The sequence below is a fragment of the Motacilla alba genome, chromosome 1 (assembly GCF_015832195.1).
Source record: "Motacilla alba alba isolate MOTALB_02 chromosome 1, Motacilla_alba_V1.0_pri, whole genome shotgun sequence".
NCBI lineage: Eukaryota > Metazoa > Chordata > Aves > Passeriformes > Motacillidae > Motacilla > Motacilla alba.
In genome coordinates, this window is record NC_052016.1 from 97385889 (window position 1) to 97405453 (window position 19565).

Here is a 19565-nt window from a genome sequence, read left to right on the forward strand (position 1 = left end):
ATTCATTTTTTTCTTTTGTTTTCTTTTGATTCTTGCCATTTTACAGGAAGCTGGGCAAATTAACTGAACAAAATAACCAAAATATGCTAATGGTTTTAATTTCACCTGTTTATTAATCTGGTTTAACAGAATTAAGCTGGGCAAACTCATCTGTAGTACTGTTGTTTGTAAGGGATTTGGATAGAATTGGGTGTTGGGTATTTTTTAAATACAGAAAATATTTTATCTGTTAACATTGCACATAAATTTAGCTTATGTTTTTACCATTCTACTGTGCTAATTTCAGCATGATCAGTTACGCTCTGCTAATGAAGACCTCCTGGCTCGTGTTGAAACACTGCAAAATAATGCTAAGCTGCTGGAAACTCAGATCCTGGAGATACAAAGAGCCAAAGCAAAGGCTGACAAAGAACTAGAAGCTGAAAAGCTTCTAAGAGAGCAGAAAACAAAGGTAGTACTTCATAGAGATGGTAAATGGGCTGAAGCATTGCTTTCAATGGATGTGATTTCTGTTAGACCTTTGTAAACTGTGTTTGTATAGACCAGGTTCTGCACTTCCCCTCTGTGTTACTTGACTTTTTTGAAAACTTGGTCTATTCATTGAAAGAACTTTGCAAGGCTGTCAGTTGAGGTTAGGGGCAGTTACACAGAATGTGAAAACCACTTCATAGTATTGGTTTTTCTCTGGTTCACAGTGATTTCCTAAGAAAGGAATCAGCTGTCTTTGTACAACGCAAGTGTGTGTGTGTGTGTTTATGTGTCTAAGTATAGAAAGATGTTGGCATCTATTTTGAAGCTGGGCTGCATAATTGACAACTACTTAAATTTCAGGAACATAGTGGTGCTCTCCGAGAAGTGGAGGAACTTCAGATGCAACTTCAGAAGGAAAAGAAACATCTGCAGAAAACTATGCAAGAGCTAGAGCTGGCCAGAAAGGTAGCATTGCTATCCATGTTAGTGCTTAATGGACTACCAAAGATTTTGGGCCATCTGGCTGCGTTGAATGCTTCCCTTTCTGTTCTGAGGATTTTAAAGCTGGAGGTTTGCAAAAGGGAGAATGTGAGGGCTTTTGCCCCTGGTTGTGTGCTTGGAGGGCTGAAATGTACTTTTGGAATTTGCTTTGGTTTTATTTTTTGTTTGTTTAGCTTGGGTTATGTGGCCTTTCATGAGTAGAAATAGGAATAGAATTCAGATGTCTGAAGTACATGTGTAGTGCACTGTTAAGAAATTACCTTGGTTTTAAGGACTGAAGATGACAAAAACTAATACATACAAAATACCTACTGATAAAACAACTAATTTTTCAAAGCTTTTGATTCTTGTTTGAAGACAGAGTATTTACTGAGGATATGGAAACCCAATGGATGGGTGATATTTGTGGATATGGATAGAGACAAAATCTTTGTCTGATGGGCAGTATAGTTTTTTACAGAATTACAAAAGTATTAGCAGGCAAGGCAAATTGTAAGCTCTAACTTCATTTTGTGTACCTTACAGGATGCTCAAAAGAGTACACTGATGGATATGGAAATAGCTGACTATGAAAGGCTAGTAAAAGAACTTAATCAGAAGATTACTGATAAAGACAGCAGAATAGAAGATCTTGAGCAAGAAACAGGGATTCAGAAACAGAAACAAGAGACCCTACAGGAAGAAATAAGTGAGTAAACTATAAACAGAAGAGTCACTATGGTATAGTTAGCAGTGGTAAAAGATACAATTCAGAAACAACTTCTCAAGTCAGCAAGTGAGGGTAAGTTTTGCAGGGAATACTAAACAGTTGCATTAGGAAAGCAATTTTGTCTTAGAGGAACCTTTACTAGGTTATCAATCACTTAATACGGTGTTCAGCACTCAAAAGCCAATTTACCTGCCTGTCATACTGTGTTTATTACCTGATAAAGTTATTCATAGGTTGTAAATATTGGTGACTGACAAGGGTTTCATTTGGATATACCACACTCATAAAACTACTGATTACCATGTGAAAATTCCTTTTCTTCCCATGCTCAAGTGTGAAAACATTTCACTTACTTTAAGATCTTTGTGATAACTTAGGAAAAGTTTACTAAAGTTACTTTAAGCTACTTGTTCGTAGCTCTTAAGGAATCTGTTGGAATTTTTTAAAATATTTTCCAGCATTTTTAAGGAAATATAAAAGGGGAAGTTTCCTTTGCATATAATTGTTTTTCTCTGCATTAGAGTCACTTCAGTCAACTATGCAACAGGATGAGGAAAGAAATGCCAAGATAAAACAACTCCTGGTGAAAACCAAAAAAGAACTAGCTGATTCAAAACAAGCTGTAAGTCCATAAGCTAATGACTGTGTATTCTATTTTCAAACAATATTTTCAAAAACAGCTGGTAGCTGAATTTTTAGGTTACTGAGGTTTGGAGGGTTTTTTTTAATCTCCAGGTAATTTTATCTTGCAGGAAAATGACCATCTAATGTTGCAGGCATCGTTGAAAGGGGAACTGGAAGCCAGTCAACAGCAAGTGGAAGCCTATAAGGCAAGAAACTTCACTTTTTGTTAGTACGAGTTTTCTCATTTAAGTAGTGAGGGTGTGATTTTTACTGGGCACATGGAATACAGGCTGAAGAATAAAGAGGTGCTGTTTTTACTTTTAGGTTACTGGTTCTTTTTCTTAAATGACTTTTGTCTGTTTCCTGCTTTTCTCAAATTTTTTTTTGTATGATTTTCTTTAGGTGGATTTACCCTGTCTTTTTCCTCTTTCCCTTTCCACCAAAGGAGAGGACTGTGGAGTTTAAAGCTTGTAAATGGAATATATTTTTCAATGTTTCTTTAAAAAGGGTAGTGGCTCAGTTAAAACCAGAAAAGCACAACCTTGTCAGCAAAAATCTTAAGTGTTGTCTATCTGTATATGGAATAGAAATGTATTGGAATATAATAAAAGAAGCAGGGAAGGGAGAGAGGTTAGCTTTCTTAAATGCTGCCACCCCAGCATTGTAATTATATCTTCAATTCTCTCTTTAAGCAGCATCACTTTTTAAATATTATTACATGGTAACCCATGTCTGTTTTTTTATTCTATTTTGGTTGGATTTTAATTTTGTGTTCACCAGTTCTGTGCAGGAATTACTGTAGTAGAGTCCTGGGTTCTCCGTGGCATGTTCCCTTGGAGAAGTAAGAAAAGTTTCCGTGATAGTGAAATTTTCAACTGACTTTTTCAGATTCAAGTGGCTGTACTGACATCAGAAAAGCATAAAGTTCAGGAGCAACTGCGAACATCTTCGGAGCAGCACCAGCGTACGATGAGTGCTTGCCAGCAAAAAATTGCAACCCTGCAAGAAGAGTGCAGAGCAGCCCAGGTATCCCAGTGGAAGTAATCTTAGAGGCTTAAGAAGGGAGATTACTTGCACTCTTTGCTTCTTCAAAAATATTTTCACTCAAGATTTTTCACTCTTCTCTTTTTGTCTGTCAAGAATTGCAAATTACCCCAGTATTGAGTGGTGGTATAAAGGATGAGCCAGACTATCCTGGTTGATGTGTATCACTTGGGGTGAAACATCTGGACCTGCGTACTTCTGTTTCCAGTAGGGAAAAACTTGTGGTAGTGGGGACCCGGGGTTTATTTAAGATGATCAGTAAGTGTACACTCAGGGAAAAGAAGAGTCTTTCAAGAAAAGAGCACAAATGAAAAAAAGGAGTATATCTTGTTTCATATATAACCAATTAACAGAGATACCACTTAAAAGAAAAAAAAAGCTATGAAAAGTATATTTGCAAGCACCTTTTAATATGCTGAAATATGAGCAGCTTCTTAATTGGCAGCTGAACTACATGGAAAACTGACACTGTTGATGAAGTTTATTAATGTTTCTGGGATTTTTTTTGCTCATATAACTCTGCTTGGTCCTGGAAAGAAGTGTTTACATTGGAGACAAACAGATTCAAAATGTAGTAGGACTCTTACGTTCAAACCCCTTTATGGGGATTTCTGCACTCACTACTCTATGGCCCCTGTTGTGTGGTAGATGTGGTGGTAGGTGCATCCTGCAGGTAAGCAACAGCTCAACGCAGCCTCTCAAAAGAACTTCTACATTTTAACAAGCTGAACTAAAATGGACAAACTTTGTCATTGCTGCTACAGGAGGTTTGCCTTAGTTGTGCTGGTACACATGGATCATGGTTTTACAAATGTATTCTTCCTACCTGGGTGCTTACAATACCTGTCTGGTGGTTTGCTCCGTGATGCTGTGAGATCAGCAAGGTTGTAGATCTTCCATGTTGGCATGGCTTGAACCTCTTGGAGGATTAGCTTTCCTATTTAGATGCCCTACATATGGAAAATAGATACTATTGCAAGGTTATTAGCAAAGGAAAATTCCCTCTAAAGGAAATGTGGACACCAAAGCAGATAGTAGAAAATAGAAATCATGCTGACATTTAAGGCTGTGTACCTGAGGACTTAGGAATATTCACACAGTTTGACAGGAAGAAAAGCAAGGGATTACTGTAAAGAAAATGGCTACAAAATGTACAGACTCTGAAAATCTGGACCAGTGGCTAATCAGAGTCAGTGCTGTAGAATTTCAGTCATCAGTTCAGCTGAAGGGAAAGTTTCCAAAATCCTCCTTTTGGAGATAAGAACATTTTAGTTACCTGTAAATGGGAGTGACTAATGAATCCACGAGCTTGTCCTAAGATCCAAGAAAGAAAACCTGCATTGGTGCTGTTTTGTTGTTTTGTTTTTTTTTTAAGAGGAATATGCAGCGTGACTACTGGAAGGGTTACAATAATCTTTGCTGTATAGTGTACAGTCAGGGATGAAGCTACTGTGAAGTGAGGCAGTTTTCTGTATGTCCACAGAAACTCAGGCAACCGATGAATTTAGAAGAAAAGACCAAACACCTTTACAGTCAACTAGAACATTATATCTGGTGCTATGTAATACCATTGCAAGACTGACTTAACTCCTCAGAATTATGCATAACTTTATGGCATGTTAGAATTTTTGTCACCCTTGTAATACTGGAAACAGAATTTTGCCTCTTGTATTTTCTGTCACCTTTGCTTTCATTTAAAGCTGTTCATAGATCCCCTGGCTTATGAATCTCTCAGTTGAATGCAATTTTTGAATTTGCAAGTAGTCTTTCTTTTCTTTAATACTGGTATGTTGAAAATTAGTGTCTCAAATTTCACATTATATGATACTCAGTTAAAATCTAAAGAAACATTGTTATGGCGGTTGCTGTTTGAATTATCTATTTTAAAGAAGGAAATGCAGCAGATGGTTTTGTTTTTTAGTGTAAGATGCATTTCATTATAGAGAAATAAGGGAGCAATAGTCAATATTATAATTTACAGCTTTGTTTTCTGTGCGATAGGCTGAACAAGCATCTGTTACATCTGAATTTGAGAGTTACAAAGTCCGTGTTCATAATGTTCTAAAACAGCAAAAGAATAAATCTACTGCTCAGACAGAGTCTGAAGGAGCCAAACAAGAAAGGTAAAACAAACATTTTTACTTGATCTGTAATCAGCACCTGTGGCACTGCCTAGCTGAACAGAAGTATTATCAGTTCCTACTGGCATGGTGCTATATTAGTTTCTAATAGCTGGATTTGTCTTTTTAACCATTATTTTTGTGTAGATCACCTATTGTTACAGTTGGAAGGAGAAGTAAGGTCTTAGGAAGTTTTTTATAACTCTCATGAGCAGAAATTAGCTTGCACATTCTGTGTAGACTTGACACGTCCTTTTCTCTGAGGTGAAGTAACAAGTGCCATTTGCAACAAAGAGGAGAAGAGCAGATTGGTTCAGTTCAGCTGAGCTCACTTTGAACTTTTTCAGGAGTGAGTGGTTAAGTGTAGGTAAAGCTCTGGATGCCGATTCAGTCATCAGTTACTGCATATTTATGAAATCCTGTATGTTGTATCATATGAGGAAAGACTTGGAAGGAAAGAGTTACACTACCAAAAGTTGCCTGAAAATCCTTTAAGTACAGTCATAAGCCAGGTATAAATTCATATTCACTTGAGAAAATGTCTCAACTCACTGCAAAAGTCAATCCGTTTGTGCAAGTTATTTTTATTAGTCATTGATGGCTGCCCTTGGTGACAGACTGGGCGTTTATGTGTGAAATGCCAGGATTCGCTTCGGGCGCTGCCCCTCACTCGGTGCCGGCAACTGCGGCCAGACATCCACCAGAGGGCGACTTGTGCCTTGTTGGAGATTTAGGGCTGCTTTGGGGTTTTTGAAACATTCTTGCTTTTGAAGCAGCCAAGCTAAGAGCTGCATTTCTTTGACTCTCTTATTTGCAGAATTTTAAGACGTTCTGGTATTGATAATTTTTTGTGAGAGAGAACCATCTTGGGAACAAATTGGATAAGCAATAAACAGATGTCAAATGGTTCCCAAAGAAATTATTTACAAGTAACTCTAAGGATTAGTGAGATACACAGTTCATGAGATAATGGAGTCATCTGCATATATAAACACAGAAATCAGTAAAAAAAGAATGTGTGTGACTTAATATTTTTTTTTCTTCCTGATATTTCTGATTTTGAATTGTTTCTGACCAATTGAGTTTATCTGTTATGGACTTGATGTTGCTTTCTAGTGATTTGCTTAAAATCTACTCCAACCATTTGTCCCCTGTATTTGGTGTTACTGAACTGATGTGCATTTACTAAACAAATGGAAAAAAAGCCTCACCACTTTTAAGAAGAAATTTTTTCTCCCATCTGATTCCCAAATATTATTTTCCCTCTGTCTTGTCCCTCCTTGAAGTAAAAAAAGTGCTGTCAGTCATGCTTCCTACCCCAGTAGTTGCACACCCAGCAGTTCAGATGGGATGTGGCAAACCTATTTGTATTTATACTGAAACAGAATCTGATTGTTTCTGCTGTAGCCACATTCTAAGATTATTTTGGTCTTAGTGCTGTGTTGATTTATTAATAAATACACAAATTGAATGAGCTATCCAAAATGTTGTGTATATAATATAGGTTCTGAAATAATGTAATGATTTTAAATGCATGTTGTGTATTACTTTTCCTTCCTTCCATGTGCAGGGAACAGTTGGAAATGGTGATAGATCAACTTAAAGTTAAGCTGCAAGATGCTCAGCATAATTCACAGATGAATGCATCTGAACTCCAGGCATTGCAGTCTGAACACGACACCCTGCTGGAAAGACACAATAAGATGCTGCAAGAGACTGTTGCAAAAGAAGCAGAGCTCCGTGAAAAGTATGGTCTGCTGGTGAAAAGATAGGGATATTTTATTTTGTTTGAATTTCAATATCGTAACATGTAGAAGCCTATAACTATACTTCACCAAAAAATAGGCATGTTGTTGAGAAAGTTAAAGGAATTTCAAAAGGCTTGTTTGCTATTTTTCACAAGCCATCAGAAGCTTCCACAATAACAGTGAAATAGTAGCTGATAGGGGAATTTGAGATTTCTGCAAACCTACCTCTTAACTATCAGATCTAAAAATAAACATTTTTTAAGCACACTGGCTATTTTTAAGTCTAGTGCCCAGCACCACATTTGTGTTGTACCACTCTACTAAATTTTAGGGATGTTAAAAAAAAAAAAAAAAAAGATAATTATATGGAAAGCAAACAATTTCACTGACAAAATACCCAGTTCTTGTCCACCAAGCGCCTTTCTCACAGAAAGTACTGTATTTTAAGTATGTGCTTGCCAGAGGCTTAATTTGCCTTATTTTTCTTTCAAAATGAATGGAATCTGTTTAATCTTTATCACTCCTTGTAAAATCACATGAGTACCTAATACTTGAGCTACACAAAAAGAGTCTATCATTGTCTTTTCTTCTCCATTTAGGGTACAAAGATATTCACATGAAGTATTAATTAGAAATTACTGATGGATATTAGGAACTGTTGACTTCTTGTCACTGTCTTTGTACAGTTTTATCTGTTCCTGATAGCTACATAATGATTCACTGTAGTCAACCAAATTATGTTCTGCATTTTTCTGGAAACAACCCATTTCACAATAGGTTCCCTTTATACCTAAATAAATACTGGTCTTTTCTGTTCTGGTTCTGTTTAAGTCTGTATGCTTATAAGGGTAAGTCCTGGGCTTAGTTTTTCCATAAATGCATTTGTTTAATTGCATATGAGTATATATCATGTCTATATTATATATTATTATTTATTTAATGTATTTAATTGCTTGTGACAATTTTGGTGTGCTTCTGGAGTACCTCCAAACCAAGTACAACTGATGAGTTACTGACATTTTTCTTGCTAACAGCTACACTCTTCTGCACTGAAAGTTGAGGTTTAAAAAAAATAAACTTCCCTTCTTAGAAACCTGTGTTTTTAGAAGTCCCAAGTAACTGCTTGGTAAATAAATGTTGTAGGAAGTGGAGTATAAGCGAGGTGCCCTGTATGATACTAAAAACAGCCATGATGCCGTTATAAAATTTAAGAATGTTTAGACCACAGTGTCTCTTAAGTCTTTTATTATTTCCCAAAGATGTCTGAATTTTTTGTTCTGAAATAGAAATCAAGTTTATATAGCACAGTGCTTTCATATAAGTAGTAATGTATAGCTTTTTCAGTCTCAGATTTTCCCTGTAAAAAGAGGACTTGAAATGAAAAAGAGTTGCACACATAGGCGTTCTAAGATAATCATACACATGAAAATTGAAAACTGCCTCAAACTGGTAAAAATTCTGAAATGTAAAACTCACAGTGTTTTGCTGCTTGTGTCTTACTGTTTGTGCACGTGCTGTTTTCAGACTCTGCACAATACAGTCTGAGAACATGGTCATCAAAACAGAGCATGCCCAGGCGTTGAGTCAGCTGACAGCCCAGAATGAAGCTCTCCGGAACAACTTCAGAGATCAGGTCAGAAACCTGCAAGAAGAGCACAGGAAGACAGTAGAGACACTTCAGCAGCAACTCTCCAGAGTAGAAGCTCAGCTCTTCCAACTCAAGAGTGAACCAAGCACTAGAGGTAACTTCCAGGCAGCATACCAGGTTTTCATGGGTTAGTTACCAATTTGTGTACCTCAGTCTGAAACTAAAATGTGCTTACAGTGTTTGCTTCTGTAAAATCACCAGCAGCTTTTTCTGGGAAATCTGCAGTATGTTGTGTCAGTCCACAGATACCAAGTCAGGAATACATCTTTGTTACTATTTACTGTTGCTTCGGAATCCTAAGGTCCTTGAATACATCCAGAGGAGGGCAACAAAGGTGGTGGAAGGGCAGCAAGGACTGTCCTTTGAGGAGCAGCTGAGGACTCTGGCTTGGTCTAGTTTTGAGGAAAGCAGGCTGAGGGCAACCTCATGGCTGTCTTACAGATTCCTGAGTGGGGGAAGTGAGGGGGGAAGTGCTGAGCTCTTCTCCCGGGTTTATAATGATAAGACATGTGGGATTGGTTCAGAGCTGCCATGGGGAGGTTTAGACTGGACATTATGAAGCATTTTCTTACTGAGAGGGTAATCATACTCTGGAACAGGCTTCCCATTGAAGTGATTGATGCCTGAAACAGAGGCATTTTGACAATGCCTTTGATATTGTGTTAACTTTTGAAGTTGTCAAGCAGTTAGACTAGATAATTGTTGTAAGTCACTTCCAGCTGGAACTATTCTGTTCTAGAATCTGCACCATTGATACCTATTCTGCAGTATCAGAGAGATGCAGGGAAATTACTTTGAAAATATTTGGTGTTCTTCTTACCAAAACCTGTTGTCTCAGGTTTTGGAGCATGCTGGACATCTGCCTCAAGTATGAAGTGTAAAACTAAAGAAAAGCGTATTTAAACTGTTATTTGTATACCTGTTGTTTGTTCCAGTTTAAGATTTTATTGTCTTCAATCTCCAGTGCTATTTTCGTATCTGTAAAGTTACAATCAGGATGTAGTTGGACATTTGCCAAGCAGCAGTAGCAGTTTAAGAAGTTGCTCTGTTATTACTGAAGTAGAAGGGTCATGCACACAGTAATAAAACAGAAGAATTTACACTTCCCACAGGACTGGTTGAAACAAAAGCATATTGTTTTGCATTAAAGGTATTTGTTACTCTTACCATAACTAAAACACATCTTCAGGGAGATGTGGATGAATATTTCATAATCACTGAAATAAAAATTGCCAGTCAAGTTTGAGTTTAGAACCAGACTTTGATTGGAATGGCCATTGGGAGGTGAAAGGCTGTATTTTACTATTATAAATATTACATGCATATCTGGCTTTTTCTTTTGGCTTCGCTTTTCCTGGCATTTTGAAGACTATTTTATGTACCATTCTCAATCCTTGACAGTCACATCTAGGAAATATCCCTCCCAATTTCATTCTGGTATGAACATCAGTGAGTGTCTTTCAGGTCCAGCTGTTTCAAATCCGGCAATGAAGAACTTGAGAGAGCGGCGGAACACTGACCTTCCTGTGCTCGATGTGCACACTGTGGCTAGGGAAGAGGGAGAAGGTATGGAAACAACAGACACGGAGTCTGTGTCCTCAGCCAGCACCTATGTTCAGTCCTTGGAGCAACTGCTGAACTCACCAGAAGCAAAGCCTGGTAGGTAGAGCGTGGCTTTCAGAAGTGCTTGCCTACATGGGTTGCAGAAGTTCATGCCCTCACAATATTTGAGAGCATTGTGCTTTATGCTTTTAGGTGCAAGACAAGTCTAGTCAAGTGCCACTGAGTTTACACCATCCTGAACTTCTGGTGGAGTTTTGTCATTGATTAAGGACTTACAGTAGGACATTTCTGCAGGTTTCAGTCATTTAAAGATGCCATATTTCTGAGCTTTTAAAGGGAAAAGAGCAAGTCAGTGAATAGTTACAGAAATTTTTGTATTCTGGATAAGTCTCTATTAGGGACAGTTAAGTGCTGATTTAACCCTGTTAGTGAAAGGATAAAATTTCTGTTTATCTTAATGAGGTTTATTAGAACAGTACTTTATTCATAAGTTTTTTTTTCTAGGAAAGTGAAATCCAGCATGAAAAAGAATGTTTTAGGAGTCCCCAAAAACCAGAAAAATACATGGTAGCATATAGTCCTGTTTTAAGAGTCTACTGAACACTTCATGGATAAATTTATATGTAGGAAACAAGGAATAAGTTGAAACCAGGTATCTTGAGGTACTCTAGAACTATTTTGCCAGCCCCCTTCTAATGTTTAAACAGAAATAGATCAGAAAATAAGCATGCAGCAGCAGCATTGATGCCTGTTAAGTCTGCACTCTAACTTTGCATGAGTTCTGTTTATAAGAAACTATATCAATCGAGTCCTGATGTTAAGTTAGTATGAAGTAGATGCAAGTGCTTTTTCCTTTTCTTAGTTTTCTTTTCCAATTAATTGCAGAACCGTCTCAGTGGCAAGCAGATCTCAGCAAGGATGAACTGATTCAGAAACTAAACACAACAACTAAGAGTGCTGATCACTTGAATGAATTACTTCGTGAATCAGAAGCAACCAATGCAATCCTAATGGAACAAATAAAGGTTAGCAGAACAAGAGATGTAAGGACATCTCTAATTTCCATGGTCTGTTTCTTAGACTAAATATCTTTCAGAAAATCCCAGCCTATAAAATTTTGGTGATGTAAAACTTAATTTGGGAGGGGCTTTTATTCCAGAGGTCTGATTAGTGCTTACAGAGTATACTTCATTTTTTTAGGGTTTTTTCCACCACAGTTTCTACTTGGCTGAGGGGAAGGGAGAGAGGAGTGTAGGAGTAAAAGCTTCTACAAAAAAACTTCTGGAGTTGGGAAGTTTAATGTTCAGTAAAGGGTCTGTACTACTTTCACTTAGATAAATGCAGTAAATCCCAAGTAAAGCATTGTCTGGTTTCTCTTTCTGTAACCTGTTTTAGCTTTCTTTAGTTAAAAGAAGACATATGAACTAATGTATGAGTGAACTTTCTGAAGACATTTCTAAATGTACTAAGCTTTCTTTTCTAAAATGCTTTTAAATTAATATCATCAGATTTCTGAGTTATTTAACTATTCCACTGTTACTACTCTTTTATCACTGATACTGTGATCTCTATATTGCACAAATTTTATCCAAAAAGGGTATTTTTAGTCAACAATAAGTTATTTCTTACAACATTATCACATATTTAATTTTCACTGAATTTTTGTCCTGATATGTTGCTAAACATGCATTATTCTTTTTGAAGCAAGCTGCACAATTCATTTTTTAGCTCTTCAAAAGACCTTTGTTCAATTACTCATTTAATGAGGCAAGCAGCATTACATATTTTTTTCCTCATCTGCAGCTTCTTAAGAATGAAATAAGAAGATTGGAAAGAAATCAAGAGAGAGAAAAGTCTGTGGCTAATCTAGAATACTTGAAGAATGTTCTATTGCAGTTCATATTTCTGAAATCAGGAAGTGAGAAGGAAAGGCTGCTCCCCGTGATAGACACCATGTTGCAACTCAGCCCCGAAGAGAAGGGGAAGCTGGTTGCAATTGCCCAAGGTAGGTGGTGTTAAAAATATTGTCACAAAAAAAGAAGAAAAGTGAAAAAGGAAAAGGATAGTTCTGTGCTGTCTGTTGTGTAGACCTTTGAGAAAAAACAAAACTTAGTATTATAATGTCAGTGAATTAGTCATAATACCATTTTCTTTGTTAGGAAGTTACTATTTAGTTTTCAATAAACAGAACAAATACCGTAAAATTGACATAAAATATATTTTCTTCTGAAACATTCACATTTCAGGAAGACAATGGTAAGTTGAAAAATTTAATGTGTTCATGTTTTGAGTAGAGTTTAAAATATTTTGTCAAAATAGAGGTTTATATAATTGAATTATTTTCTTAGCAGAGGTACTAAACAGACAGCTAAAGTGGTCCTCTCAAGGCAGTACTGCAGATCTAATATTAGTTCCAATATAATACATTTAAAGATATCTTAAAATATGCTCTTTGTTGAAGAAATAAAGGATCTAGGGAAGGTCATAAAAAGAGTTAGGCATTTCCAAGAAATAAACACTGGATTTCTGTGTACAATAATTTTCTGCTTCAAATACTCTCAGCAGCATTTTTTCCCTTAAATGCTTTTTAAGATATTGTTTGTCACTTCTCAATGACAGTAACTGTAGCTTCTTGTACTTCATTAGCAACTGACCCATACTTTATCTTAGAATTAATATAAACAGTAAGCAACACACATGTACGTATCAGAACTTAAAACTTGTGAACAAAATCACATTAAAAAGGGAAGTGTTCAAGTATTGCATTCCATGATAGGCTGTGCATTTGGAAAAATAAGATGTAAGTTAAGTTCATAGCATGTTGATGTTGTTCTGGCCCTCTAATGAAGACTGATTGGATTTTTCTGGAGAGTGATGATTAATTACCTATTTCAGACATTCTTAAGTACCCAAAGTAAAGTGGACTTGGTACAACCCATGTCTATGGCAGCCCAAGACTGAATTCCTTTCTCACCAAGCTTGAGGGCAGCATTTGAAAAAAGATAAAGGCAAGGAATGGGGGCAAGGATATGTAACCAAACAATGCACTGTCTAACATAATAAATGTCTATAATAATAAATGTCTATAATAATGTCTATAATAATAAATGTCATAATATAAAGGAAGTTTTTCTTCCTCCTTCAGGTGAAGAAGAGAGTACCTCACGGCCTTCTGGGTGGGCTTCGTACCTCCACAGCTGGTCAGGACTTCGATAAAACAGTGGAAACACTGAATCCTTAAAAACATTCCACAACTGCAAAACTGAGAAATCTAACTGTAGATATGTTGGTGTTGTATCATTGAACTACAGGGTTTTATTCTTGTGTGGTTTTTTCAGCTTTTTAGGCTCCACTAAGAAAGAAGCCTGCAGTAGCTCTGAAAGATGGTCCTATGTTATGCTCTGGCAGCAGTGAACTATTTTTCTTGTGAATGTTAAAGCTGATAATAAGAACTATGAGAAGTGACAATTTCATTGCAAATAGCTTGGAAACAGAATTTGTCAACCTATGATAGCTCTTTTGATATCAGTTTAAAAGTTTGACCTTATATTAACTGGAATAACTAGAGTTTAGATTTTAAGCATTTAAAAGTGTTTACAGTTGCTTTCACATATCACTGTCAGCTAGCTAATCTATATGGTTAGTGTTACTCTCTGCACATTTAAGAAATTTAAAATTATTTCCTCTTGTGATGGCTACGAAATGTAAGATAATTAAGAAACAGAAAGGGCATTTTCTGCTTTTAAGTTGTTGTCTTTCTTAAATTATTTTGCTTTTGCAGAACATGAAGGCAACAGTTCACAAAATGTAGAGGGTGCAAAATCTGTATGAAATACAGTGCTTGTCACACCTGGGCATGGTACTGTAGTAGAGATTAATGTCATCTATGGAAGCCTTAGGATAGTACTCCAAGACTCAGAGTCCTACGTCAGCTGAAGCTTTGTGAGAAAGAGCATAAGCTAGGGCTTTAATCTGAGGTTGGAAGTTTGTGGGAAAGACCAGGAAGATATGTTCCATTACTGTAACAATGTCTCTAATTGGATGACAAGACTACTCATACTAACTTAGTCGTAGTGAAGACACTAAAGAACGAATCTGAGCCCACAGGTCAGACTCCTAACATTAACTTCTGAGAGAAAAGAATGAAGCTTTTGTCAATAGAAGCATTTTTTAAATGTTCTAATGATTGAAGATCTTATTCTCTCCATTACCTGTGTGTGTGTGTACATTGTTTGCGCAGATATTTGCACAGATGAGATGGTCTCTGTTCCAGGTTACTCAACAGAATGTTACAAGTTTTTCCCAAGAAAAATAAATTTATACCATCTCTTCTTCTGTTATCAACACAGCACCTCTTTTTACCTTCGGTTGTCTTCTCCCTTATACAGTCCATAATGCCTTTCACCATCTTAATTTATTTGTAAGGTTTTGAAAAGCATACACATGTGTTCAAATCCTGCCTATGTTTAAACCAGAGTCTTTCTGTCTTTTTCACTCATGTTTTCATGTTCTCTGTGTTGTTTTACAGAGAGTCTTTCCCTGGTACCCATACAAATACTAAATAGGGTTCTTCCTTTCCTATCTACCTTAGTGCTGAGGAAATTATGCTTGTTCCTTTAATATTGCCTTATTTCAGGCTGAGGGTAATCTGAACATACGAACAGCAGAATGGCAACATGTTGAGAATAAACTGTTCAGTAAATTTGCTTTTGGTTTAATTTTTTGCTTGTTGTATATATTTCAGTACACGATCAACAAAGCCAAAGGGCTTTATTTAGGTACTTTAATTCCTTTCCACCGACTTAGGCACTTCTATTTTCTTTCCCTCCAGTATATATTTTAACTGGAACCTTTATGGTTTGTGCTACTGGGGAAAAATCCTCTGGGAACTTTCAGAACACAGAACTGATCAACAGTAGTGTGAGGGACGAGTCTTTTAGGTGTCTGTAGGTACCAAACAGGAGGCTGTGTTTAGGCTTTCTTGCATTTGCCTTTGGAATGAGTTGGACCAGATCTCGGATGCTGGATTCCAACTCCTTATTCAGCTGGATTTGGTTAATGTCACTCAGAAGAATGCCAAAACAGCAACAGGAGAGATTTAAAACATGTATAAAAATAAGTGCTAGTCATCCTCCTGCTGTGATTTTAACAATGGAAGCACATGAGTGGAAGGGTATGGCTTTGTCTCAGTTCACATTCTGTTTGCTGCTGACCTGATTTAGTCTCCACTATTGCTTAAGAGCTGTGACAAGTTTCTCTTAAAATGCACATATTTCAGAACTGTAAATTACTGAATATTGTAAGCTGTGAATAAAGGTGTGCAAGTAACGTATATCACTGGCTGTATAAATACCAGTTGCATATTGACTTCTTTCAAGTCTGAGTTGCATGCTCACTGTTTTTAGTAAAACTTGAGTACCGTACTTATGAATGGAGTGAACAACTTACATTAATATATTTTTTTTACAATGAAAGATAGAGATCTTAATGTAAAAATATTTTAATAACTGTTATTAAACTGTTTTCTGTTGCTAAGACTGCCAGAACTAACTGAAAGAAAATAAAGTTTAAAAGACACTTGAGAAAATGGCATAGAAGAAAATGAACTGGAAACAGGATTATTTTGCATAGAGAACTTTTTATATGTCATATATTTGAATTTTAATGTACAACATTGTAGCTGTGATTTGCTTTCAAAAAGCAGTTTAAAGTTTTAACTAGCACTGCTGCTTCTTGATATACTGTGGTGCTCTTTCTTGGAAGAGCACTGTGCTGACTTTGCTTTCTGGTTCTTTTTGTTTTCTTTACAGTGCCGCATTTATTAGAATGTTTCACTGAAAATATCACCCTTGCCCAAAATGCTTATAAGCTTAGGACTGATTTTTATCTTTTAACAGCCTGCCTTCAGCCCAAGCATTAGGAGGGAATAGGAGGAAATAACAATAATAATAATAATAACAATAATAATAGTCATTCTGCTGTCACTATACAGATTATATATTAAGTAAAAAACAAAAATTGGAGTGATTCAGGGTTCCCAGACTGGCACTGTGGCTGAATTTTCAGCTATCTAATGCTGGCTTAGAAATGGGTTATATGTCTTTCATTTTCCCTTTACCCAGAAGGGAGACTCATCTGTGCAAGCAAAAAGTGCTCCAGCTGAACGACAGGAAGATCAGAACTTGTCAGGCTGTTGTATAGATATGGCCAGTTGAATCTGGGCTTCAGGATGGCCAAAGGGAACCATGTTAGAAATTATACACAGGAGAGTAAGGTTGCTTTTTTTCTTTCATGACTCTCCTTCCCCAAAGTATGACTGTGAGAATGCAGGGTTATATTATTTTCTAAATTTAAATACTCCTTCATCTATCTCCCTCCATCTATTTGCTGTGATAAGAGATGATGAAATTGTGGAGGAATGCCTAAAACTTCTCCTTACTTTGTGCTAAGTGACTTTGAAGCCAGCTTAAACATGTATTATGCTTCATTTGGCTTATGCCTTAGCTTCACCCAGTGCACCAATAGTTCCTAAACTACCCACTAGTTCTGCTATTGTTGGTACTGTGAAAATATCTCCCTTAGAAGCCTTGCAAATAGCAGTCACCACCCACAAGCTGAGAAACCAAATGTATGAAGAGATAAAAATATATTTGTTGTAGTAATTTCAGAATTGCTAGTCTGGATAGCTAAGTATTTTGTTTGGAAATATGTTTTTGGTGGCCTTTTCATGTGGCCATCACGTCAATAAAATTCACCTTTACTCAAGAGAGTGACTTCTTTTTCCATGAATGCCTGTTCTTACCTGAGAAAATGCTACTCAGGTGCAAGGTAGAAAACAAGGACTGTCTGCCATTGTCTTGAAGAGATTTTATGGATCTGGTATAGCATCCACAGCCTCTACTTTGGAAGGCAACTACAGCAATGGATTCTTCTGAGTGAACAGAAAAGAAATTGGTTTGTTCTAGGGCTTTTTAAAAAAATATTTTAGAAAAACCTCATTTAAAGAACTTCAAATGTGTTCCTAGATTGTCATCAGCAAACTGGCAATATTAAACACGGAGGAGGGTTGCGGAAGCTGTTAATGGCCTTATCAGCAGGATTGCACTTAGTGTGTTTTGAGTACTAACTACCTTATAAATCAGCATGCGTTTCTAATTGCACTCAACTTTGAAATGGTGGTAACTACCTCTTCCCTAATAGGCTGTGATAATTTTTCTTTATCTGCATAATTGTCCTAGTGCAAAGATTACAAGCTCAGTGGATGAAGAGTTGGTTTGATTTAAGCAAGGGTTTGGTATGTTTATTTTCTTGCCAACCATTTTTCTTAGACCATGCTTATTACACAAATACATGGTCAGAGAGGGGATCATAAGCCGTGAAAATAATCAATCCATAATAAATGGATATAAGGGTCTAAAAAGAGAGCCTGATACTTCCACTCAATTTCTAACAGCTTTCAAATAAATGTGTATATGCTGTGGGGAAGGGAAATAATAATCTGACTACTTTTTAAATTAATTTGATTTAAATTTATCATATGGTTGTGAAAGGATGAGAAGATATATCTTTGACTCAGGAGCTTCCTTCCTTTCCTTCCTGCCCTGTGTTTCTCAGGCTCGTTTTGAGGATTCAGGCTGGATTGAATAGTAAAGACTGAGAATACTAAAACAAGTATGGAAATGAACATCAGTTACTGCTCCAACAAATCAGCATGCCTTGGTATTGGCAAATCTTTTTTTTTTTTCGCTGTCAGCCTAAAGGTTTCTTAGGAATCCAAGGTAAATGTAATGAGTGTCAAAAACTGTGTGCTCTTTTGGGCATGGGCACAGACCCAGTCCTCCCACAGCAGCCTTTGAAAGTGTTCTAAATTGATAGACACTGGATAGCAGCTGAGTACAAGCATAGAATTCAAGTGGGGTTTATTGTTTCATTGCCTGAAAATCGAAGCTTGTTCTGAGAACACTCAGGCTGTTTCCGGAGGGGAGGTACGTATTAGCTCTTGGCTCTCTTGCCCTTTGCAGCATGCAGAGCGTCTCAAAAATAAAAAGCATAGAAACCATTATAGAGCTTCAGAAAAAGGCTTTTACCCAAATGCTGTTTCACTGTTATTACTCCCCTTTGTGGAGTTAAGTTGCTGATGCTCAGCATTACTCTTGCCAGGGGAGAAGGCCAATCGCATCATTTTGGCTTTAGCATCCACATATTCATACAGACTAGTTAATGTTCCTCTCACATCTAGTCACAGCATCGGCTTAAACCGCAGCTGTAGCAGTCCAGGTGAAGCTGCCCACCTTTGCAAAGGACCAGGTGGGTGGTCCCTCTGCTCCAGGGGCAGAGGGCTACAGCCTCTGCAACAGGGAGAAAAGCAGATGGTGGTGATAAAAACCCTAAACAGCTCCTGTTGTTGACGTGGCAGCTCTCTGTCCCTGCCCTGACTCCCCACCAGCCTTTCTCTTGGAAACTGGTTAAACCAGTTGATTGCAATGGTGGGGGATAGTGGAAATCTTGCAGAAAGAGGATTTTCAGAAAACACAGAAAAGCTAAGGTTTTGTGACATTCTGGGAAAGATGGGAATTGCAGTGACAAAAAGCTTAAAATAGAAAAATTACACACTTTTACTATAAAAAATGTGAGAGTAATACCATGATCTCCAAGAGTCACTATTTCTTAAAGTACCTGTTTTGTGGTGCTACCTTAAGTTTTTTCTTTAGCCTTTACTGTGTCTGCACAAATACTGATCTTGGCATGAAGCAGAAATTTATGCTGGTAAATATGGAATTTTATTGATCGATTTTGCAGAAGTTTGAGATTGATCAATAAAATTTATATCCTTGGTTTTGCAGTCTCCTTCCCTCTTCCAAGAAAAAGTGATGCCGAATATACTAGGTGTGTCTAAAATGCATGAAGCAGAAATCTGGCTTTTTTATATGAATGTCAGAATGATCACTAAAATGTCTTCTAGTGTTCTGAGCAAACTACATATTGTTTTTAATAATAGCAACTAGCGGTCAAAACCTATTCAATTGATTAGTGGAGTTAATAATGTTGAACAAACATGTGAAACCTAAATAATTTTTCACCCATTAATTCATTTACAGCTTTGCTGAGATTATTTAGCTAGACACCCCATGTTCAAA

At 36.9% G+C, this 19565-nt stretch overlaps 1 protein-coding gene across 1 annotated transcript in view; it reads left to right on the plus strand.

Annotated features, from left to right (window-relative positions):
* GCC2 (GRIP and coiled-coil domain containing 2) overlaps positions 1-17193 on the plus strand; it is a 31253-nt gene extending 14060 nt beyond the window's left edge. Inside the window, exons 11-23 of the mRNA XM_038139677.1 lie at positions 287-451; positions 832-936; positions 1498-1660; positions 2203-2303; positions 2434-2511; positions 3194-3331; positions 5351-5472; positions 7040-7216; positions 8742-8959; positions 10330-10524; positions 11314-11453; positions 12232-12433; positions 13574-17193. Coding sequence (XP_037995605.1) covers positions 287-451; positions 832-936; positions 1498-1660; positions 2203-2303; positions 2434-2511; positions 3194-3331; positions 5351-5472; positions 7040-7216; positions 8742-8959; positions 10330-10524; positions 11314-11453; positions 12232-12433; positions 13574-13644 — 1875 coding nt within the window. The 3' untranslated portion in view covers positions 13645-17193. The remainder of the gene's footprint in view (positions 1-286; positions 452-831; positions 937-1497; positions 1661-2202; positions 2304-2433; positions 2512-3193; positions 3332-5350; positions 5473-7039; positions 7217-8741; positions 8960-10329; positions 10525-11313; positions 11454-12231; positions 12434-13573) is intronic.
* Positions 17194-19565: the final 2372 nt, after the last annotated feature.